This window comes from Kogia breviceps, chromosome 6 (assembly GCF_026419965.1).
Source record: "Kogia breviceps isolate mKogBre1 chromosome 6, mKogBre1 haplotype 1, whole genome shotgun sequence".
Classification (NCBI taxonomy): domain Eukaryota; kingdom Metazoa; phylum Chordata; class Mammalia; order Artiodactyla; family Physeteridae; genus Kogia; species Kogia breviceps.
The window spans coordinates 22,043,956-22,069,196 of NC_081315.1; the positions used below are offsets into that span (position 1 = coordinate 22,043,956).

At 43.5% G+C, this 25,241-nt stretch overlaps 1 protein-coding gene across 2 annotated transcripts in view; it reads right to left on the reverse strand.

Moving 5' to 3' along the window:
* Positions 1–1,535: 1,535 nt before the first annotated feature.
* The window catches only part of TBC1D9 (TBC1 domain family member 9), a 118,200-nt gene continuing 94,494 nt past the window's right edge, over positions 1,536–25,241 (reverse strand). For both annotated transcript variants that reach the window (XM_059067522.2, XM_067035573.1), the window contains exons 14-21: positions 20,069–20,167; positions 19,827–19,895; positions 15,613–15,853; positions 10,440–10,505; positions 9,472–9,558; positions 5,112–5,186; positions 4,914–5,017; positions 1,536–3,646 (exon numbers count right to left, since the gene is read on the reverse strand). In XM_059067522.2, coding sequence (XP_058923505.1) covers positions 2,933–3,646; positions 4,914–5,017; positions 5,112–5,186; positions 9,472–9,558; positions 10,440–10,505; positions 15,613–15,853; positions 19,827–19,895; positions 20,069–20,167 — 1,455 coding nt within the window. In that variant the 3' untranslated portion in view covers positions 1,536–2,932. The remainder of the gene's footprint in view (positions 3,647–4,913; positions 5,018–5,111; positions 5,187–9,471; positions 9,559–10,439; positions 10,506–15,612; positions 15,854–19,826; positions 19,896–20,068; positions 20,168–25,241) is intronic.

The following is a 25,241-nucleotide window of genomic DNA, read 5'->3' on the forward strand; positions in this document are numbered from 1 at the left end:
CGCCCCCCTCCCCGCCCCCGCCAACTAACGACTATGACAAAAACATACGGGGAGCTGCCCTCTGCCTGGCCGCCAAGGTCCCCAGCCTGCATCCTTGGTGGGGGATGAAGATATTGTTGGCAGTGGACCTTCTCATTTTCCGTGGCTCCCTTGGCGGCACTTGCACAAAGCTTATCCTATCCCCCTCCCACCCAGAATCAGACTTGAAGTAATGCAGGATGGATGAGGTGGCTAGATCTGTGGTTTCTCTGGAGCACTCACTTCCCTAGCAGCCGGGCTCCAAGTGGTTTCCCCCTTTTCCCTCAGCAGTAGCTTTCTCTTTTGAGTTCTCATATATGAAAGCTCCGCTGAGGCCAGTGCCCAGTGCTCTGGAGCTAGAAGCTCCCTGGGATGCCATATCAAGTCTATTAGGATATAGACATTGAGCCCATCATCTGTGATGGTGTAATGATTATTAGCATCACAGAATTAGATGGGAAGGGGCCATTCAGAGAAGATGGTCAATCACAATACACTGAAATCAAAGAGAACAATCCAGGAAGACACTAAAAAGACATACACACAACCATTAAAAACTAGACAGGAAGTTTAATGCTCTTTGAAATGCCCTGTCTGCCTCTGGAGGCTGAGGAGGAAGGCACTGACACGAGAGACTCAGAGACTGAGCTGGAAAGATCAACTCAAAGGCTCAGGGCTCCTCCACAGGTAGCCTTTAGAAGCAAATGGACTAGAACCTGCTCTTATATAGTATATTGACACTGTGATAGAAACTCTATGAGGTGCTTGAACAAATAAGGACAGTATTACGACAGAGTGTCAATAGGAACATACACTTTCGGGGTGATGCACTGTTCAGTTAGAATCCCGTTCTCAGTGATAATGGAAAATTCTGGCTCCTCTCATTTATCTAAGGCTACACATTTAAATACATGCTCATTCCCCTCCCAAACCCATCTTTAATTCTGGAGGCGAGAGAGAGTATCAGACTCGATAGATTTATTTCTTGAGGCATCTTTAAGTGATAGAATAATGGAATAATGTATAACCATGTAAGAGTCGAATCAAATGAATGACTACTCAGTTAAATACATACCAAATGGTGTTACAGTGTACTAATCAGGGTTAAACAGAGGTATTTTCATCCTTTTATCACTTATGTAGGATAAGTTAAATAATTAGATGACTGACAATGATTCTCTTCCTTATTTTACATTCAAATGCACATCACTATGTAGTGTATTTCTGTATTTGTTTTCTTTTCTTCTTCTTTTTTTTTTGGCTATGCTGCAGGTTTTCGGGATCTTAGTTCCCTGACCAGGGATTGAACCTGGGCCCCCAGCAGTGAGCGCGCCGAATCCTAACCACTGGACCGCCCAAGGAATTCCCTATACTGTATTTCTTATCTCAAAATATTTGCCTACAAAAATTTGTTACCTAAGTCAAAATGGTTGCCTAACATAATTTCCCCTGCAAAACTGTCAAAATAATGTTATCACCTTAGACAGGAACTCAAGCACTGAGATAAAAGCCACATCTGAGTATTGGATGTATTTTATTTGTTCACATTTATCCTACTTGAGGTTAACACTACTTCATTAGACAGTTTAAAAAAATCATTCTGTAAACAAAATAAAAAACAGCAGCAACAGTTAAAATAAAGACACAATGGATACTAAAATAAAGGAATGCGTTGGAAGGAATATTCTGCATAAGCAAAAGATAATGTGACCATGACTATGAATTCAACAATAAGAAAAAAAAAAACAACATCTGTAAAAGAAAAACTATAATAGGAGTAAAAAAGAAGCAACAATACAAAGTGCAGGTGCGATAGTTTTCATTTCCAAGTCCATTCAGGAAATAGAGCATACTATTCTTTTATATAAAGTGACAAGTTCCGCTTTAAACATTCAGTTACGTTATCTTGCAGGTTGTTTTTTCAATTTACATTATCTCTACTTTACATGGATTTAAATGGAAAGATGGTCATGTGTGATACATGGTATAATTTCTTGAACCTATGGAGAGTATGGAAATGGTAAAGTTTATTGTTTTACTTTTTGCTTCATTTGCAATGAGTAACAAGAAGCTGAAAATCTAGTATGAGAAGCATCAGTATTTTTACTCCCCCCCGCCCCGCCCCCGCAAAAAAAATCCTGAGCCCTCTTATCATTTTTGTTGCCACTTTCAGATTCTCTGTAACAAAAGACTGTTCATTTCCCCTGAATTCTAGCCAGCTGACTTTAATCATCCGTTTTTTAAATGCAAAATTGGCCTGGTATTTGTCCAAATTGATCAGATAGAGGTGTTATTCTGGCATCACATAAAAATCACTTACACTTTCATAATTGCTTAGAACCTCAAAAGGGAACATCTGTTAAACATGATTTTTGAATAGAGGACTTTTATGAAATATATTTCAAATCTTAAAAAATAGTTTTAATGCTCCCTAAAAGTGGTATAGGATTTACCCCAGCTGACAGTGCCTACTCCATTTAAGAACATTCTGTGTTTGTGGCATTCTACTTTCCTTACAGCTCTAATTTTATTTAAAAAGCCCAAATACACGTCTGCTGCCTTATTTAGTGTTAAACAGCACTATGTATACAGCTCAACAGCAAGATTAAGGAGTTATAAATACACACAGATCACGGACAGAGTCATCTTTCTTTCGGAATTCATTGAATAAAACTGTATTCTGGTAAATCCCCCTCCCCCCCCCCCACAAGAGAGTGTACTGTGCCTACATCGAGGTGTTTAATTAAGTATTTCTCCAACAGCTTTCATTGTATTATATTATGAAAACACTAGGCTTTAAGCCGGGTACTAATAAATATTTAATTTAAAAGGAAGAAAGAAACCCCAACACAGAACATAAAAAAGACCCTCCCCCCGCACCCCATCCTGCGTGTCCCTACAGAAGGCGCGGGATTCACCCGGACATGGCTGAGATCTCGTAGTCACTGGCCGAGGTGAGGGGCTTGCCCACCATCCGGATGTTTTTTGCACTGGTGATTCTGGCCATCATGCACACGGGCTTGTCAAAGTACTTCACCAGGGCAGGCTCTGTCAGGAGGGAGGCCAGGAACTGCTCGAAGGTGATGGCCCAGTCCCGGTCCAGGCTGGTGCTCCGGGGCAGCGCCGCTGTGCCCCGGCCGCTGCGCACCAGGACCGTGTCCTCGCCGATGTCGTCGCAGTGCAGCTTGTCCTCCTCGTGGGAGCCGGCACTCAGCACGGAGTACGAGGACATGGAGCTGTCGTCGTCGGAGATGAGCATGGAGGAGCAGGCCCCGTGGTCCCGGGGCGAGGAGTCCTCTAGCTTGATGTCCTCCATCTGTCCCCCCAGGGAATGTTCCTCGCCGTCCCCCGCCAAGCTGGCCGGGAGGGGCTCCACAGGTTCCGGCGCGTAAGGCTGGCTCGGCCCCTTGCTGGGGAAGAGCACGCCGCCGGGGATGCCCTGGTTGCCGGAGGGCCCGCCGCCTCCGCGCCCGCCCTCCTTGACAGGCTGGGTAGTGAAGAGCTTGCCCACTTCCCCGATCTCCAGCAGGAGGCTGGTCACCGCCGCCGTGGCGTGGTACAGCTCCTGCTCGTTGGGGTCCTCGCTGAACAGGTTATACATCGTCTTACACAGCTCGATAAACTGCCCCTGAAAAGTGAGCGAGGGAAAACACAAGTATGTGGCCACCTCATGAGGAGCATGGAGGCAGGACCCAAGAGGACTGCAAAGCCATTTGATATCGGGACTCCTACAGGATCCCGGAAGAGTCCTACCGCAGGGTGCATGGATGTGTAGTTTAAAGTCTCTTTAAATGCTTCCTTTTGTTAAACTGGGAAAAATTCTAACATCCATGAAAGTAGAAAGAATGAAATAATACACCTTTATAATAGTACCTCTCATTCTAGAGTCAAGAAGGACCACGGGGACTTCCCTGGTGGTCCAGTGAGTAAGACTCGGCGCTCCCAATGCAGGGGGCCTGGGTTCCATCCCTGGTCAGGGAACTAGATCCCACATGCATGGCAACTAAGAGCCTGTGTGCCGCAATGAGGATCCCACGTGCCGCAACTAAGACCCGGTGCAGCCAAAATAAATAAATAAATTTAAAAAAAAAAAAGGGGGGGGGGGCTTCCGTGGTGGCGCAGTGGTTGGGAGCCTGCCTGCCGATGCAGGGGACACGGGTTCGTGCCCTGGAGCGGCTGGGCCCGTGAGCCATGGCCGCTGAGCCTGTGTGTCCGGAGCCTGTGCTCCGCAATAGGAGAGGCCACAGCGGTGAGAAGCCCACGTACCACCAAAAAAAAAAAAAAAGAAGGACCATGTTATACAAATGTTTCAGTAACTGTTTTATCCTTTCTTGCAGTATCTTAAGTAAATTGCAGACCTCACCTCAACTCATATGTACACACTACAGCAGGCAGCCCAATTTTTCCAAGGTCAGGTCAGCTCCAATCCCCTCTCCCATGACACATCTGTTGGTGTCCCACCCCCACCAGGATGATTTATCTGTTCTTCTGTTAGAAAACAGCATTTGCATCCTGTATTTTAATTATTTATATTGTTTTATCGCCCTCAATACATTTCAGCTGTTTAAGGAAAAAAATATGTTAGACACCTTTATAGCTGAGCACAGTGGTTTGAAAACAGCATGAGCTTGTCTTCTGAGTATCTGAGGGTATTTTTAAAGATTGGGATGAGAATGCATGTATTCTCAAATTTGAATATTTCGTGGTTCACATATTCTCTGAGGAGGTCATTTTCTCACAACAGAGCATACTTTTAACGCACAAAAGCATGCACAAAATAGATCCAAACAGGTACTAATTAAACGCCTTGAGGAGTACTTACTCTACATTTATCTATGACTAGAAAACAGAGCTTCGAGGTTTGAAACGCACAAACTACACCGTTCGGTACTCACCTGATTCAATTTGGGTAAATCCTTTGCATTCTTTGATTTGGATTTATTTTCTGGAGTCCAGAGTCTCAGATAATTACGATTTTCTTGAGAATTTGCCCTCTTCCCTAAAACCCAAATGCCAAGAAATAAGTGTTCAAAGGTCCAGAAGCAACTGCTGAACCAGCAGTAAGGGAAACACAGAGAAGAGAAAGTCTGTACCTCTGTCTGGCTTTAGACTCACTGTAACAAAGCCATCGTCAGCACTGTGTTTGCTTCTGCTGTCCAATCCAACCACTACGAAGAAAAAAGGAGAATGTTACATGATAAACTCATAGCTTTAGCAGGTGTAGTAGAAAACAGAAAAACCTCTTGGTAGAGTTGCCTAACAGAGCAAAACAAAACAAAAACAAAACTCCAGCACATAAATAATTAGGTAAACAACAAATAATTTTTTAAAGTGTGAGTTCCCACATATCACATGGGACATACTCATGCTAAACAAATTATTTTTTGTCCACCTCAAATTCAAATTTTACTGGGTGTCTCATAGTTGATCTGACAACTGAGTGTTGCCTGCCAGATCAGTAAACAAAGGATGTTGCAGCCATCAAGCCAGCAGCACTGCAGCTGCCCTCAACTGTGCCATCTCTACCCTGAGGGGATTCAGAATGGAGAAAAACAGGATACTGGCCCTAGATAGCTGAGGTGCACATCAAAGGAATGATTTCAGTGAGCCCAGACTCTTGCATCTTCCCATACACAGAAAAGCATTAAATTCATTAACTTGAGATATCTGGTTTCTTTAATTAACACTAATCTTTTGATGTTCCCACTACCTGTTTTTTTTTTTTTTGCAAAAAAAAAATCTTATATATCCTGGCTCTCCTCCCTTATTGCTTCAGAGGAGTCCCTCTGAGCTATGCAAGAGGCTGCCTCCTGGGCTTAAGTCCTCAGTATGTCTGCCGAATAAAACGTAATTCTCAACTTTTAGGTAGTGCTTTTTTTTTTTTTTTTAAACAATCGAAAAACTCTATCTCTAGGTGAAAGATTCCCCAAGAATTCTTTTTCACAAGCAGGGCTCGGGGTATAAATAGGAATTAAAGGAATTATTTCATGTGGTGTTCAGTACTTAAAAAATGGTGGTGCTGGCCCCAGTGAATGTTGATTTCCCTCCTCTATTACATTATCATCTTAACTTTGTATACATGAGATTGATCTTCTGTCAGGCTCTGCAAAAGATCAATAACTCACTTTTTAAAAAGAAACTGACATCTATGTTGATAAAAGAAAAAAGTCATGTGCTACTAAATTCCTTCAGATTCATAATCTGGCATTTTTTGACTTTCAAGAAAACAACTTATAATTGTTTTCTTCTTTTTTTTTTTTTTTTTTTTTCTGGTATATGGGCCTCTCACTGTTGTGGCCTCTCCCGTTGCAGAGCGCAGGCTCAGCGGCCATGGCTCACGGGCCCAGCCGCTCTGCGGCATGTGGGATCTTCCCGGACCGGGGCACGAACCCGTGTCCCCTGCATCGGCAGGCGGATTCTCAACCACTGCGCCACCAGGGAAGCCCTCTTCTTTCTTCTTAAAACAGGATATCCCAGGGCTTCAAAAGGGAGAGGTGTACAATCCCCCCGGTTTCCCATTCAGTTTGTCAGCTGTAAGAATGCATTCCAAGCACTTCCTCAGCCATACAAAAGGAGGCTGGTTCGCCACATGTGTAACCTTTACATATTTAGTGCCAAATTAAAATCTCAGCAGCTTTTACGACAGACTGAGGACAATGTACTATATATGCCGGAGAAAGTCCTCTCCTCTTAATGTTGAACTAGCTTTAGGGAACAAGTACATAGTCCAAAATGTTATGGTAAGCCCCATGCAATGGATATTATACAGCCAATTAAAAACCATGTTTTCAGAGAATGTAAATGACATCGTAATAGGCTCACTGGATTTTAAGTGAAAAAAGGATACAAAACTGTATAGGCGGAAGAGATGGAGATGGCATGTGCCAGAACACACTTGTTCTATTTTTATTTTTTTATTTATTTTTTTTTTTGGTTTTTTTTTTGTGTGTGTGGTACGTGGGCCTCTCCCATTGCGGAGCACAGGCTCCGGACGCGCAGGCTCAGCGGCCATGGCTCACGGGCCCAGCCGCTCCGCGGCATGTGGGATCTTCCCAGACCGGGGAACGAACCCGCGTCCCCTGCATCGGCAGGCGGACTCTCAACCACTGCGCCACCAGGGAAGCCCTCTATTTTTAAATTGTTCATAAAACAATCCTTCAGCCAAAACAAACAAACAAACAAAACTGTATCGGCAGTTTGATCCCAGTTTTATATATATATTATGGATATTATTATAATTATATGGATAAAAAAGGAAAATAAATACTTCAAGATATTAATTATTATTAATTATATTAAGATATTAATTATTATTGATAGTTATCTTTACATCATGCAGTTTAAAGACATCATTAGCTTATTTTATATATTTTGACCCATATTTTAAAAATTTTGATACAAAGCAATAGTACTTTTGGAGTTAGAAAAAACATTTTTTTAAAAAATTTTTTTATTTTTATTTTTTTTGTGGTATGTGGGCCTCTCACTGCTGTGGCCTCTCCCGTTGCGGAGCACAGGCTCCGGACATACAGGCTCATCAGTGGCCATGGCTCACGGGCCCAGCCGCTCCACGGCATGCGGGATCCTCCCGGACCGGGGCACGAACCCGTGTCCCCTGCATCGGCAGGCGGACTCTCAACCACTGCGCTACCAGGGAAGCCCTGAAAAAACATTTTTTAAAAAGCATCTTTTAAGGCTATTAAATGCTACTGGCATGTAACCATTCCTGAAGCATTTCTGAAACAAGTGACTCCTTTTCTGAGATGAGTGCCCACTAAGAAAGATGCGGAGGGGGTTCCCCGGTGGCGCAGTGGTTGGAAGTCCGCCTGCCGATGCAGGGGACGCGGGTTCGTGCCCCGGTCCGGGAGGATCCCGCATGCCACGGAGCGGCTGGTCCCGTGGGCCATGGCCGCTGAGCCTGTGCATCTGGAGCCTGTGCTCCGCAACGGGAGGGGCCACAACAGTGAGAGGCCCGCGTACCAACAAAAAAGAAAGATGCAGCTAACATTTTGCAGCCAAAATATGATTGCTAAGGATTTGAAGAATATCGTCAGATGTGCTAAGGCGCTATGCTAAGAGGTTTACTACATTATCTCACTAAGTCCTTACTGTACCCAATGTGACAGCTCTCATCTCCACTTTCCCCACAAGGACCCTGGTGCTGCTGGATGCCCGAAGCTGCCTGAGGTCATCTAGACAAACAGAGCTAGCATCGTGTCCAAAACTCCTGCCCTTAACACATATCACCAATAAGAAGACTGTGTGGCTCTTGGCCGTCTCCGCTCAATCACTTAGGTGCTCACAGTTTAAAAGCAGGTCTTAGCTGTGCTTATTTGGGGACCGTAAGATTTAAGAGGCAAAAGGACCCAGGAGCAACCCATGCTGACTTTCAACCTTGGGTGAAGTCAGGAGGCTGCCTGCCCTATGGATGAAGTGTCAATAGAATGGAGATAATGCACAGCAGCAGCAAGCCCAGACGCTGCTTAGATCCACACGTGGCACAACAGAACAGGTTCATATGTAAATCTGGAGATATTTCTAATGAGCCGGATCATGTCTGTGTAGATCTAACAACCGCACAGAGCAAGGGTCAGCAAACTTTCTCTGTAAAAGGCCAGATGGCAAATATCTGAGGCAATGCTACCACTGTAGTGTGAGAGCAGCCATAGGCAATATATAACTGAATGAGCTTGGCTGTGTTCCTGGCTGTGTTCCAATAAAACTTTATTTATAGGCAGTAGTGTTTAAATTTTATATTATTTTAATTCTTTGATATACATTTTATCTTATCACAGGCCGTACAAATAGGTGGTGGGCTGGATTTGGTCCAAAGTTTGCTGACGTCTGTTACAGAGCAGTGTATCTGATATCAGTGCTAGTCCAGACTCTGGAGAGCAGCATAACAACAGAATGACGTTCTTTTTTTTTTTTTTTTTTTTTTTTTTTTTTTTTTTTTTTTTTTTTGCGGTATGCGGGCCTCTCACTGTTGTGGCCTCTCCCGTTGCGGAGCACAGGCTCCGGACGCACAGGCTCAGCGGCCATGGCTCACGGGCTTAGTTGCTCCGCGGCATGTGGGATCTTCCCGGACCAGGGCACGAACCCGTGTCTCCTGCATCGGCAGGCGGATTCTCAACCACTGCGCCACCAGGGAAGCCCCAGAATGACGTTCTTAATGAACGTTTCTCCCTATCAAGGAGAGGGGAGCAAAGTATATGCTCTACAGGTAACGCTTTCTCGAAGCCAGCGGGACACATGTACATGGTCCTTTCGGTGGGCTGCAGTACCCACTCCCCAGTAGTTACTCAAGTTCAAAAATTTAAAAAGAAACTAGCATATTAGGCACTTGTATTCATTATACTTCTTTGGTTGCCTAGCTTTGGAGGCACCTTTTCCCAGTAACAGAGGGCTCTGTAGAAAAGAAACAGAGAGGCCCTGACGAGGAAAGACACTCACCATGTGTGCATTCTGGGGTGATATCTTCAAAGAAGTATTGAGTTGCTTCAAAAGCAGAATCTGGCTCGTCTGGATCAGAGGATGGCTCTGGAGAGGGAGGAGAGATGATTCTCATATTGGCGGGGCCATGACTCAATGAAAGTGTGCTTTAATTGTTGAAGAAATGACACGGGGCTCATGAGAAGCTGAAGTTACGCAGGTGGGCTAGGGGGGTGGTCCCATCACTGGTGCGGGTCTCGAATGCCGACCTCCTCAAAACCCTTATGGGGGAGGGGCTCCCTCCAGTTCTAACTCCACCTTCCTGTATAACAACCCCACACTGAAGTGTCCCTTCACATTTGCCTTTTTTGGAGACTTTTCCTAAATCCTACGGAGATGCTTTAAGGAACCAAATTTTGGGAAATTGTACACTATAATGATAATTCCCAAATCTATAGTTTTACCCTATCTCTATCCTTGGAGCTAATTTCCCTCCCTCCCTCCCTCCCTCCCTCCCTCCCTTCCTTCTTTCCTTTCTTCATTCCTTCCTTCCTTTCTCTCTCCCTCTCTTTCTCTTTCCCTCCACCCCTCCCTCCCTTTCTTTTTTAGTATTTGCTAGATATTTCCATCTGGAGGCCATCTTTGTTTAAAACTAAACTCACAACTTCACCATCTTTCCCACTGTTTCTGTCAGTGGTAATACTGCTCCCCCTCGACTCAGAATCCCATGAGTTACCAAAGGTTATTCGTTCTCTTGCAGAAGCCTGCTCTTTTCTATTACTGCAACTCACACTTCAGACAGGTGAATGATCATTGAATTAAGCACCTACTGATTCAGGAACTCATGTAAAAAGTATGGTTCAGTTTGTTCTCAGTGACCAATGAGTGATTTTGTACATCCAAAAAAAAGGCAAACAGGTCTCACCAGAAAAGACTTCAAGCCAGGCCAGAGTCACAGGTACATGTGCTCCTCTGTGTGTCTCACTTACCAGGCAAGACGTGCATTTTGTACAGGAGTTTGAGCTTCTCTGTGAGGTCCCCATGGCACGCGGCACCTGGAAGTCACATAAGTACCAATGTGAAATGCACCATGTGTGCTACAATCCCCCCCACCCAGGCTCAGTGTCCCCCTGAAGCACCTACTTTTACAAATTGAAACCCAGGTATCGTGTGGCAGAAAATGTGGCCAGGACGTATTTGGGTTGAAAGCTCTGGAGCCAGGATACCTGGTTTCAAATGCTTTGTACTTACTATGTGCCCTTGGGAGAGTGAACCTCTCTGTACCTCAGTTTCCCCTCTATGAGGCAGGATGAAAAATTAGAAGATACTACCAGTGGTCTTCATTATCAGGGCCCATGAAATGTGAGAACTAAAGGTGTTAACACTTAGAATAGCGCCTGGCACAACTTAAACTAGCGTGATTGATAAGAAAAGTCAGGTCACTGGGCCTCAACACCCTAAAGACTTGCTAGAGTTCAGAAATAATACATGTTTAAGAGTGCTTCAAATTACTCATTTTAGAAATCTTTTTTAGTTGCTTTTGGGGTCTCTTAAATATTTCTTCAGTTCAATTTAGCCTAACCTAGCTGCCGTTATATCACCATTGCTTCAACCCAAAGAATCCTGTTACTTTTTCCCTTACAGTCCATACGTATTTCAGGAATCAGAAAATCCTTTGTAAATACGTGTTCTCAGAGCGCCTAGTTGAAGGTTAATCAGATTTGGGAAAAGGGGAATCACAGGACCTGGACTGGTTGGCAGGGACACCAGGGGTTATCTCGTCCCACCCCACCCCCCCACTTAACGCAGGGGCCTCCTCCCACACCCACATCCACATAAGAGAGACGTCTGAACATCCTCAGGGACAGGAAGCTCATCACAACCAGAGGCATCTCATCTCACTGGGGAATTCTAGAAACACTGAAAGGGCTCCTGTCATTTTTACTTCAGTCAGGACCCTTAACCTGCAGGTTCAAGTGCATAAATTCCATGAACCACAAACAATGTAAAATGTGGCCACGTGCTGGTGTCACTTTGGGGGAAGATTTCCACAGTCCTTATCAGATCTCAAAGAGATCACAACTCAAAAAAAGGTTTAGAACTATTCCTTTTCCTTCCTCTTTAAAGTAAAAGAAAAATAGGTCTATTATGTCTTCATTACAACAATCCTTCAGATTTTAAGGACAGCTGTCCTGTTCCTCTCCAGCTTATCTTTTCAAGGCAAATGTATGTGCCCCAGGCTATACCTCTCTACATTTTTTCAACTTTCTTATAGGACATGGTTTGTACACTCTTCCCTGTTCTTACCCACATCCACCTTATGTGTTAATGTGTCCATCAATAACCCCCTGGACAGAGAGTTCCAGAAGCCTGTAGTCCACTGCAGAGAACAGTGGAATTGTTCTTGACTCTTAGCCTAAGTCTGGATTCAACTCTTTATACTCTTCACTCTGGAGTTTCTTATTGACCACATAGTTAACTAAACCCCCAAATGCTTACACACTGACTAATACTAACCATGAAAATAATGACAGACATTTATGAACCATTCACTTTGTGTTAAATCCTATGTTAACTACTTTCCATATGCATTTCACTTTCTTCTCACAATAATTCTACGAGATGGTCACAATCGTTATCCCAACTTTACAGGTGAGAAAAGTTGAGCTTATTGATATTAAGTAATGTTCAAGGTCATAAGCTAGCAAGTGGCAGGCTCAGGATTTGAACTCAGATTTGTCTGACCCTAGATCGCCTGGTTGAAACCACTATACTATATATGCAGACATACAGTTCTTTTACAATCATTTCTTAAAATTTAAGATTTCTGATTTATCTCTATCAGTTCGTTTTTGCCATTCATTTCCTCCTCTGATTTCTTTAAATCTTGTTTTTGTCCTCCAACACAATGGCTGTCTCTCTTCACTTTGTGTAGCCAACACATTTGGTTGTGGTAGCTTCTCTACCTTTATAGTTTAAATCCCTGACTGAGTCAGGGAGAGGGGGATAAGCAGTAATTGTAGTGACAACAATAACTAACACTTTTTGAGCCAGGCACTGTTGCAGGAACTTTACTTGAATCATTTCTTTTAGTCCTACAATAACTATTTTGCAAATGAGGGAACAATCACAGAGGTTAAATACCAAGCCCAGCATACTAGAGAACTCTCCATTGACTCTCATGCTTTGGGTGCAGGGTTCAGACAGTCATTGAATCACCAATATCCATATCCCTCCAACTTTCCGTTTATAATGAGTTATCTGTCCAGTGACCAGCTGCCTCATGACATCTATGGCATGTTTAGAAATGCTGCCTTCCAGCAATACCACTGGAAAAGGAGATCCAGCTACTTTGTGGCTTGCAATTGTAATCCCTCATCTCTAATTCCATAGAGATGGTCTGTTCACTAATTTCTAGAGGGATCTTTCTGGAGATGAACATTGAAATTATTGATCCATCTCTTCCAGAATTCATTCTTTAGTTTCTTAAGACCTGAACAGAATTTCTCTTTCTAGTCTGCTTGTCTGTCTCCATAGCTGTAATCAACCCCCATGACTGACTACAGCTCTTGAGAGACTCCTCCCGGCAAACCGGGTAGAGTTTACTTTGCTCAGAGAACTCAACTGCATTTTTAAGAAGCCTAAGTACTCTTCTCCAATGTTTTCACTATCTTGCACCGCAAACTTCTCTTTCCTTTTCGGAAGATTTTGAAGAGTATTTACCTTGCTGGGGTTTGACGAGGCTTAAGTAAATTAAATATTTATATTTAATTCTATCACTTTCTACACGTGTCTGGTATTTTCGTCATGAACATCTTTGCTAGAAGCAAAGATTCGCATTACAACTAATTGGCCGTAAGGCCATTTTGCCATAAAAGATAAAAATAACTGGTTGATGGTTACATTACACTAGAAAATAAGATAGCCATTTTTCATTTGATATCAATAAGATATCAAATCCTTCAGCGAGCTAATCTAAGCCAGACTATGTTAAAATTTTCACCATTTTCAAGAAACTTATACCCATCAGGAATCACATTATGATTTCCTTTTGGGGGGATAGGAGGAGCTTGATTCTTCGTTTGCCTCCAACGTCTAATACTGCATGATAAAATTTGGTAAAGATGGCCTGAGAGGACAATCTGTTGTATCCAAATTAGCTAAAGAATCAATCATTAATGCTCTCGAAGGCTGTTGTGAATTAGTAGCTGCTTCTTTTATATTTGCCATAGCTTGGTGAACTTTTGGTTTCGACGAGTGGGAGGTATGACTGTGCTTGTCGAAGGACTTATAAAAACTGATTTGTTATCTTTTTCTAGTGTCGTAACTGTCAACCAATTATTTTTATCTCTTATGGCAAAATGGCTTATGGCCAATTAGCTTTGCAGCGAAACTGGCTGCAGCAAAGATGTTTACGGCAAAAATTCCTAGAACCCTTTCTACATGCAGAACCTGTCTCTTTTTTCTCCTCCTTATTTTTGTCCAAAGGTTATTTTTAAAAAATCTCCCTTTCAATAGACACCAAGGTGATAATAATAGTTACTTTGGGGCAAAAAAGATTAGGAGAGGGTCAAAAGGGTCTTTAGCCTTGTCTGGATTGTTTTACTTTATTTTATTTTGTTCACTTTTTTGAAAAGCAGAATGTATTTATGTTAATTTTGTAATTAAAAATTAATGCCTCCTTCTTCCCTAAAAAAAAAAAAAATAATCCTATTTGCTGTCCTTAGCACAGAGTAATTAGAACAGCCCTCATCTGAGTCCTGGACCCAGTACGTACTAACTGTGCTTTTCAGTTCAATAACAGACATATATTGACTTGCTAAAAATGAATGTTCTAGCAAGTTGCTTAACTTTTCTAAGCCTCCATCTCTTTAACTGACAATGGGGATATTAATAGTAAGCATATAGATAAAGCATAATATTGATAGTAACTGCATAAACGCTGCTTCCAGGGTGCCTGAGTTCAAACTCCAACTTTGTAGTTGTGTGCTTTAGGTAAATTAAATACACATAAAGCATGAGGGCAGTGCCTGGCTAAGCAAATGCTATATAAATGTTAGTTATCAATACTACTATTACCCTCAAAGGTCTGTTGTTTGGATTAAGTGATAAACTACAAGTTCTAAAGCATCACAACAGAGCCTGCACTTAGAAAAGGTTCGTTTCCTCCATGTACCCCTTTGAATGATATATCTGAGTGCTTTATACAAATAGTTTTTACTTATCTAAGAGGACCTTATCTACACCCCTTTGCTTTTTTAACAACCATCAGCTTTCTCTGGCCTTTAAGCCTTCCAGTCATTCTTCTTCATGATTTAGGGTACTTTTTGGAATCGTCTTTGGCTCTATGTCTGACACCTTCATCTTTCGTGGGCACAGGTCATTTTCAAGTGCATGGACCAATGTCACAGAGTGGTACAATGAGAATTTTAAAAAGCCTTCCTTCTTATCTCATTCAGGCAGCCTGACATAATGCCTGCTACATCCACAACCTCCTACCGGGCGGGCCAAGCTTGACCACCACGTAACTTTTCTGCTCACATATTAATGGGACAAGAGTCCAGTGGAATACAGGACAGGAAACAGGTCAGACAGTGAGGCTGACGGGCAGAAACTCGTGCTGCTTGTGAGGTGAGGGTGTGCATTCTCAGGATGGACACCCTTTCTCCCCACAAAATGGAGAGAAAAGACTTCCATTTAGACTGCAGGGCTGTTGCTTTTTTTTTTTTTTCAGCTCTTTATTAAAAACACTATGAAATGTTTGATAAAATTTTATGAAACATATGTACTGTAAATTTTTTTTTGACAAAGAAAAGCAATCCACCCAAACATTTCTTCCCTTATAAAGTTATCGTGATTTGTGGTTTCAGTGTATAAGTTGGCATTCTTGCAAACTCTCTGATAATGTATTTTAACTAGTGCTGAGGACTATCGAATGTAGAAGGTAACGATTTAATCATATAATATATCCATTAACTAAAAACAAATTTTACAGTCAGCTTGCAAACCTTAAAATGTGCTTCTCTGTCCTGTAAACCTTGTCTCCTGAAGCGAGCGGGGCTGTGGTCCTGAGGGCGGCACAGAGAACCACGAGGACGGTGTTTACTGACCTATTCCCCCCCTGCCCCTGCCCCAGCTCATGCGATAACACCACGTCCTTACTCAGTCCAGAGACAAACTCTCGGAAGTTGATCAGAGAATCTCCATTTTCATCTAATAACTGGAATAAGCGCGAGGCAAGGACGTCAGAGTGAGTTCCACAGGCCCAGGGAAAGAGCAGAGAAAACATGCCCTTGAACTGCTCCAAGTCGATGCGGTACTGCTCGAGATAGGGCAGGCTGGGGTCGTGCCGGTCCAGGGCATTGCTGCTTCCACCCCAGTAGCAGCTGGTTAGGTGTTCCGCCTGAAAAAATCAAAGAACAGGAGGACTACTGGGGACTGCATCTCACAGCAAATACCAAGAAGAAAGGCCCTCCCTCAAATTTGGAAAAAGGCTTTAGGTCACCCGTGTGCATCTCCTGGGGGGTGGCAGGCAGTGGTCTGGTCCCAGGGCCCCTTGGCCTCTCTTCTACATATATCTCCACTTGACCCCACTCCCCCCAAACTCCATGGCAACCATCTCTGCATTTACACCTGGCATGAAAAACCCGGTTCAATTACTGGCGTAGGTGAAAAAAGAAAGAAAACCCTCCCCTCTCCATTTTCTTCTCCCCCCTCCCATCCCCACACTCAAAAGCATTTTAAGAAGTAACTCCCATGGGCTTCCCTGGTGGCACAGTGGTTGAGAGTCCGCCTGCCGATGCAGGGGACACGGGTTCGCGCCCCGGTCCGGAAAGATCCCACGTGCCGCGGAGTGGCTGGGCCCGTGAGCCGTGGCCGCTGAGCCTGCGCGTCCGGAGCCTGTGCTCCTCAATGGGAGAGGCCACGGCAGTGAGAGGCCCGCATACCGCAAAAAAAAAAAAAAAAGAAGTAACTCCCATAAAGAGACAAACTTTTTTTTTTTAATTTAAAAGAAATACATAAAATGTTAACCTGAAAAAGGGATCTGTACTTCAGGCAATCTGATCACCTTGTGTTCTCAGTGAGGATGGCACAGCCCAGAGGGTAAGTGGCTTCCACTGGGTCATCTAACCAGTTAGTCAAAGCAGAATCGTCATGCGATTTGGGGTCTCCAAACTCCTAGTTTAGTGTCCTGTAAACCCCCTGCTTCCCGGTCATCAAAATCACAATATTATCCTAGTCATCCAGCAGTCAGGCTACAAGTGTGCGGTCCTCCTGTTTCACGCATCTGAAAATAGCTCCAGGAAAATTATGAGTAGGAACCACTAGGGTGAGGAGAACAGAGATCCAACAAAAGGCTTCTTGTTTCTGTCCTTGGAAAGAAGGCTGCCTCTTTATTCATGAGGTCACATTGATTCTGGTAGAAATATACGCCCATTCTAGGAAGACCGCAAAGAAAAAACATCTAATAGAAAGGCCAGGAAGAACACCCCAGCTCCCCTGTATGTAGACACTTACAGTTAACACTGAAGGGTAGCCTGGGGGGATGGGAGGGGCATCCAGAGGGAGACTTTATTATTTACTTTATTCTCTGTTGTACTATTTCATTATAAGCATGTATAAATATTGCAATAGCAAAAGGCACTTACAGAACAGATCTCCCCCTCCCCCTGCCTAGGGGTTCTGAGAAGGGAGAGTCAGTGGTGAGTGCGTAGTACTTCAGTGGTCTCACTCAGAACAGAGCAAAGAGGACCAATGTCTTTGTCCTCACTGTTTGCTGGGAATTGTAGCTAATAACCCCCCAGAAAGCGGAGTGAGAGTAGGCAGGAGAGGAGGAAGGAGAGGTTTCTGCAGGGCAGCCTCGGGAGAATAAAGGAAGTGTGTCAGGCCCACCAGGCTTCGGGGCTGCACTGGCGCTGTGGGTGGAGATGGGGGTGGGGCTTGGAGGAGTGGTGATGGAGGTGACGTCAGGGAAAGGAGGGTCCGAGGGACTGCACGGGTGAGCTGTGCTCTGAAGTGATGCCCAGCAGCCCCCTGGGTGGGATGGTGTTGGTGATACATCCCCAGGAAGGCTCCTCTTTCCCGGAGCTTCGTCAGTGGGTGAAGGTTACCCAAAGCACTTCCTCCTAACTAAAGCGCTCACGTTCCTCTGGAACCAGGCCTGAACGTGGTGCGGGCTCTCTCACCGTGCTCACAACCTTCAGGAAACAACAAGCCATGCAGACCATGACCCTCTTCTTTGATGAGACCCCCCTACTCCATCATTTGGGCACTAGGGACCCGAGATTGAAAAAGGACTAATTTAGAAAGAGTTCAAGAGAAACTAAGGCATAGGGGCCCTGAACCACATTTTCCATCAAATCTGCCTCAGGGTGGCGGCCTTTCACCTTTTTCTACCAAGTTTTAGCCCAAAGCCCAAGGCAGAAAGCTCCGTGGGGGACAAATGTCTCTTTCCTTTGTATGCGAAGGAAAACCCCCAGATGTTGGCTTTTTAAAGGACTAAGAGTCTGGCAGCGTGTCTGACACAGTAATACCTCAATAAACGTTCGTTCAGATGAATTAAAGCCAATGAAAATCTTCAAAAGACTCAAGAAAGAGTCGGTAACTGAAGTCTTTGTCTTGGGTTCCACAGTACCCGAGAGTCCTTCCCATCCCTGACACCAGCCAAGGGTCTCGGGTTCTCTCTTGGGGCGCTCAGCAGACTTGGGGAACTCGTGTTTGTCAACACACCCTTAGGGCAGGGTTTTGGAGTTTAAAGAAAGCTTTCTTCAGGCAATATCCTCGGCGTACAAATGACACACCTGGTACCTGGAGATGCGTAGACCAGAGAGTGCAGGGGTGCCCGGGTAAGAAGACAAGGGCACCCCTGCCTCTGTGTCTTCAGGGATCTCGGATCTTGGACTTCTGCACAACCAGCCCTGGTCTTCCCCTTCCCGGTGTGCCCCGGAGTCAGCCTCCTCTTTCTAATGTCATAGCGCTTCCCATTATCTGAGATGGTCTTGCCCCAGCTGCTAACTCCCGCTTCCGTTTAGTCACCTCAAATCCTGGCCCTACTGGTACCACCCTGTGAAGCAGATTTCTTCCAGTCCTCAGTATCTTTTGAAAATCTGATCTCAACTGCATCATCGTATCTTCTTGTTTTGATCCAGGTTGGATCACTGTAGTTTTTCCTTAACGAAACGAAGAGGGACTCCCTCCTTACGGAAAACCAACATACGCGGAGCAATTAGCTACCACGCTTTACGTGTCTGAATAAAATTAAACACGAACGAGATGGCACAGGCTAGACACTTCGCTGTCAAGTGCTGAACGCAGCCTGGTGGGGACGCAGTTGTCCACTCTGTCGGTCATGCTGCTGGGCTGCACAAAGCCATCAACCTCTCTCTGCCGGCCCCAGAAGCACGCAGAGATTACACTAGATGGAAAACTTATCACTAATTCACCTACGTGTTCAACACACGTTTGGAACACCTAGTGGGGAGAGACACTAAACTAGGCACCAGTGAGACAAAAGGAAATGAAACGGTGGTGCCTCCAGTAGCTAACAGGCAAGCGGGAACATTTGCAAAGATATTCCCAGCTCTCACATTCTCTAAGATCTATTAGTGTCCAACTCAGATCTTTACATTTGTCCCTTTACGTTCATTCCTCTAATATCTTTGCCGTCCTCAACCGTCTTCCTTAGTTCTGGAAGTAGAAGGCTCTATACACAATAAGCTAGCCAAGTAAAGACTGTGATAAAATCGGTACCCACATAAAAGGCATCTTTTAAAACTTTTTTCTTGGCAATTGCTGCATTTTTACAATGTTGGTAATGACAGTTATGCCAAAAGTATTTTTTCTGGAAGAAAAACCATTCTATCCTGCTTTATTTACTGACATAATATTCTCTTATTGAGGATCAAGATTGGTATGGGCTGACTTAGAAAGGAAAATTGCAGAAATTTAACAACTAAGCTTTTCCTTAGACATTTGAGCAGCTTTATTCTTATTCTAGCTACATATCTCTTCTAAAGAGTGCTTTAATATAGATTAATATAGGAAACTGCAATTTACAAGAGTTTCAGGAAGAATTTAAACTTGATTGCCATCGTTCCAATGAGAATTATAGTTATGCCCTATTTTCTTAAGACCAAGGAAGTAGCTAAAATATTATATGGAGTGGAAGAAAGCGAAAACATCCATTTAAATGAATTACATCTTTACTTTTCATGTTAAGTACTCAATTTTTACACTCTCAGCTCTATCTTCCTATTTATGCATGTTGACAACTCATGCTATCCCTTCACAATTTAACAGAAAAATCTAGAACTAACTGAATTATTAAGTGAACTCCTTTTTCCTGTGAATGTACATGAATTTTCTTTGAAACTCACTTTGAAAAGAGCATAAAGTTCTTCTAGCTCATCAATGGTAAAGGAAGTTTCTGTCACGATGGTTCGTACCTATAAGAAGAATAAACACAATGAATTTCATAAACTCCAAAATGTCATAATGGGAAACTTCCAGATTTTCTTGTTTTAAATCATCTTCAGTCTGTCAAGCAGGAATTTGATTTGATAGGGGTGTAAGGAAGGATGGAGAAAGAAGGTCACATGCCATTTCTCAAAAGACTCACCACGTTCCGTTTTGTAGTATCCTCCAGTGTCTGGATCACCTTCAGTCTCTGTTTGAATCTCATCTGCTCAATCAAATCCGCCCGGATAGTTCCAAATTTCTGGAAAAAAACAACACTGGTATTTCAAGAAATCTGCTAAGGCACTCGCTATCACGTCTACAGGACTAATAGGGATAAATCCTGATACCAGTGGGAAATTTCTTGCCAAATGACAGGCCTCCTAGACTATACCTTTATTTACTATATGGCCTTTGTTTATTTTGAGGCCATTAAACAACCATTAATAAATAACAGAAAATTCTCATGCTTCTTAACAGTTGAACCAAATTTCAAAGCCACATGAGTCTTCCTCAAATCAACAGTTCATGGGGAAGCAGAGGGTTAAATAAGGCTACAAGGGCCCTTTGTGGATGAAATAATGCTTTAAAGGAAGAATTTTCTTGGCAAGAAGAAAGGAAGTATATAAGGCTAACTATTAAACTGGGAGGCTGTGGGAAATGTTGGAGTGAAGCTTCCTGTCCTGATCTCTAGTTCAACAGCATTTGTCTCTCATTGGCAGACACTGAGGGCTAGCAACCTTTTTTTTTTTTTTTTTTTTTTTTGCGGTACGCGGGCCTCTCACTGTTGTGGTCTCTCCCATTGCAGAGCACAGGCTCCGGACGCGCAGGCTCAGCGGCCATGGCTCACGGGCCCAGCCGCTCCGTGGCATGTGGGATCTTCCTGGACCGGGGCATGAACCCGTGTCCCCTGCATCGGCAGGCGTACTCTCAACCACTGTGCCGCCAGGGAAGGCCTAGCAACCTTTTTATTTATTTATTTATTTTTTATTTTTTATTTTTATTTTTTTTTTTGCGGTATGCGGGCCTCTCACTGTTGTGGCCTCTCCCGTTGCGGAGCACAGGCTCCGGACGCACAGGCTCAGCGGCCATGGCTCACGGGCTTAGTTGCTCCGCGGCATGTGGGATCTTCCCGGACCAGGGCACGAACCCGTGTCTCCTGCATCGGCAGGCGGATTCTCAACCACTGCGCCACCAGGGAAGCCCCCTAGCAACCTTTTTAAACTCAAGATGCCTAGCATTGCCTGAATGTTTGTTGAACTAAATTTCAAAAGCAAAACAAGCCTTCCAATCTGAAGGCAGAAAAAGAATATATAAGGTTTTATCTTTCTTAGTGGTGCAAAAGAAAAACAAAGAGATTCTGCATAAAGCATGAAGCTTAACTCACAGAAGCAATGCTGCAATGGTTAAAGACATTTAAAGGAAGAAGGAAAAGCTGACAGCCAATATCAAGTGTTGGCAAGTGCACGGTGCAACCAAAACTCACACGCTGTTGCTCAGAGTATCAACTGATACAACCATTTTGGAAATCTATCTGGCAGCATCTACTAAATCTGAACAGATACATACCTATGACCCAGAAATTCCTCCCTAAGTATATACCCCAAAGAAAGGTGTGTATATTTTTAACGAAGGACATAGAGTAGAATATTCATAGTGCCACTATTAGCCAAAAGCAAGAACCACTCAAATGCTCATTAACAATAGCATTGTGGTATTATCACACCATGGGTTACAATGCAGCAATGAAAAGGAACAATTTGGACAAATCTCACAATCATAATGCTAAGCAAAATAAACCAGAACCAAAAGAGCACATTCTGTATAATTCCATTTATGTGAAGTTCAAAAACAAAATCTATGGTGCTAAAAGTCAGGAGAATTATTAACCTTGGTTAGATGGATAGTGACAAGAAGGGGACACAAAGAGCACTTTTGGGGTGTGGCATTGATCTGGAAAACGGTCACATGGGTATGTTAAATAGAAGGTTTAAAGAGTGCCTTTGTACGTCCCATACCATGGAATACTACACAGAAATGAAAAAAAAGAAAACAACTACTGACGTAGACAATAACTTGGATGAACCTCAAAGAAATTATGCCAAATGAAAAAAGACAAATCTCTGAAGTCAGGGGGCCTGATTCCTCCAGCTCTGTTTTTCTTTCTCAAGATTGTTTTGGCTATTTGGGGTCTTTTGTATTTCCATACAAATTGTAACATGTTTTGTTCTAATTCTGTGAAAAATGCCATTGGTAATTTGATAGGGATTGCATTGAATCTGTAGATTGCTATACTACAAAGCTACAGTAATCAAGACAGTATGGTACTGGCACAGAAACAGACATACAGATCAATGGAACAGGAGAGAAAGCCCAGAGATAAACCCACACACCTATGGTCACCTAATCTATGACAAAGGAAGCAAGAGTATACAATGGAGAAAAGACAGTCTCTTCAATAAGTGGTGCTGGGAAAACTGGACAGCTACATGTAAAAGAATGAAATTAGAACACTCCCTAATACCAAACACAAAAATAAACTCAAAATGGATTAAAGACCTAAATGTAAGGCCAGACACTATAAAACCCTCAGAGGAAAACACAGGAAAAACACTCTTTGACATAAATCACAGCAAGATCTTTTTTGACCCACCACCTAGAGTAATGAAAATAAAAACAAAAATAAGCAAATGGGACCTAATTGAACTTAAAAGCTTTTGCACAGCAAAGGAAACCATAAATAAGACAAAATGACAATCCTCAGAATGGGAGAAAATATTTGCAAATGAAGCAACTAGCAAAGGATTAATCTCCAAAATATACAAACAGCTCATGCAGCTCAATGTCTAAAAAAACAAACAACCCAATCAATAAATGGGCGGAAGACCTAAATAGACATTTCTCCATCATTTAATCCCTTTCTCCTCGTTCTGTTTATGCCTCACTGGCTACTCCTTTTCTGTCTCCTTTGCATGTCCTCTCCATCTCGAAACCCTGGGGAACCCCAGGGCTCAGTCTTCAGACCTCTACACACCTACTCCCTAGAGATTCCCAGTCACTGTTCACCACCTTTCCTGTTACCACCTTGATCTAAGCCACTACTGTCTTACAATAGCCTCTAAACTGATCTTTGAGGCACTGCCCCACCTTATTTTTTCCCTAGAAGCAAGAGTGGTCCTTCTAAATCCTGAGACATGATACTATTCCCTTGCTCACAACTCCAGCAGTTTCACAGCTCACTTGGGGTCAAATTCCAAGTCTTACCGAGGCCTCCAAGCCCTACACCCTCTCCCCCCCTCCCCCAGCTACTTCTCTGATCACCTGCCACCACCCTTTTCTCACCCCCTCAGTCACCTTGCTGTTCCCCAAGCACGTCATGGTGGCTCCATCGCCAGCGGGGGCTTCTGCACCGGCCCCTCCTCTGCCTGGAAATTGCTTCTCTCAGACACAATGCGCTGTGTTGTGTCACGTGGTTCCCCCATGTCATTTGTGTCTCTGCTAAATGTCCCTTCACCAGACACACAAACCTCAGAGCAACAGCACATCCCCACCTTTTTTACCTGGCTGTGTTCTTTCTTACTTGAAGTCACCATACCTCTCACCCCTTACTGTGAGGGCAGAGACGGTGTCCTCCAGAGCAGAGGACAGGTGCTGATTCACAGCAAGCGCTCAACACGTATTTGCTGGACACACTGAATCCTCAGGATAATTCCAGGAAGTAAGTGCTCTTCTTACCTCCATTTCAGAGATGAGGGAATGGAAGTTTAACAAAAATCATTACCTGGGCATTAACTTGCCCAGGTGCCCAGAGCCGTGGTGGTAAAGCCCAGTTTGAATACAGGCTGTCTGATTCTAGGGTTCGCACTCAGAGCCCCAGCCCTGGGAGACTCCGCAGGGGTCACCTCCCTGACTTGCTACAGAGCACAGCTGGTACTCAATAAAGGCCTTGGGTTGCCAGATTCAGAAAATAAAATACAGGAGATACAGGATGCCCAGTTAAATTGTTGATTCAGATAAACAAGAGTAACTGTTTACTGTAAGTACAGTAAAAGTTTACTGTTAAGTACTGTAAGTACGTCCCAGGCAATGTGAGTCCTGTACCTTATCTGACAACCCCAGAAACGGCATCTCTCTATAGGTTATTCCACATGGTGGACTCTGAACTATATAATTTATAATTTCCCCAAATTGAGGTTACCAGCAAAAAATCCCACCTTTGTAGTGCTTTCTATTTCTATCTATTCAATACTTTTCCTCTGTTTTGAAAGAGAACTGAGTGTTGACTTAGGCGTTCTTTTCTGATAATTAAGACAAGAGCGTACACTGACATTTTGGAGCCTGGCCAGTGGAACTTTCACCACTTATGTGGTGGGACAGTCTTGACCTAACAAACGCAGGGTTTATGGAAGAATTTTCTCATCTCCAGAGAAGCATCTTCTAAAGACCAGAATCCTCTCCATTATATAGAAAGACACAGTATTTACTGCCACTTAGAAGCCAGAATTCAAAAGTTGTTAGTAGGAGTGGCCACTAGTGATGAAAAGTACCATATTTAATTCACTCTGGGTTAAATCCTTGGATGGGATTTAAACTCCCAGGAAAGGTAACTCTTTTGATCCTAACAGAAGAGTGGAAAGCATCCACTGCAAAGTGCATGCTGAAGATGGAAGACTGGATTTACTTCAAACCAGGTTATAGTATGCCTTTGATCAACAAAAAAACATTAGCTGTGCGACAGAAGGAAACTAAATTTTCTTGCACTACAACTGGCAGGGACATTAACAGGCCATGTAATGGGCTCCTTACAATAACCTTATGAGTTGCTACTGTTACTTCCATTTAACAGATGGGAACACCGAGGTTCAGAGAGGTTCTATAAGCTACCCAGCATCCCACAGGGGCTGCACTGCAATCTGAGGCCCAGTCATTGGCTTTATAACTCCACCGCCTACTGTTCTAGTGGCTAACAGGTTTTTCCTTGTCTCTGGGTAGAAAAGAACATAAATTTTGGAGCAAGACAAAGATCACCATTGGCTTGGTGATCCTCACAGATTGCTAAAGAAAGAGTTATTTCCCCCCAAGCCTGACCTTCAAAGAGCCGGGTATATTTTATACTTAATTAACGTCTGTTCCTTGACTAGAAATGGACCCTGCAGTTTGCTAGGCAGGACCAGGGACTCGCCACAGTAGAACACAGAACACAATGGAATACATACAATGGCCCTTCCACCTGGAGCAAATGGTCCCAACCTGAAAGGAAACCCTAAACTCCAAGTTCCTGCCTAGTTATTTCCGGAGGATTTCTAAAGGAAAATGGGAAATGAGAAGGACTGGGT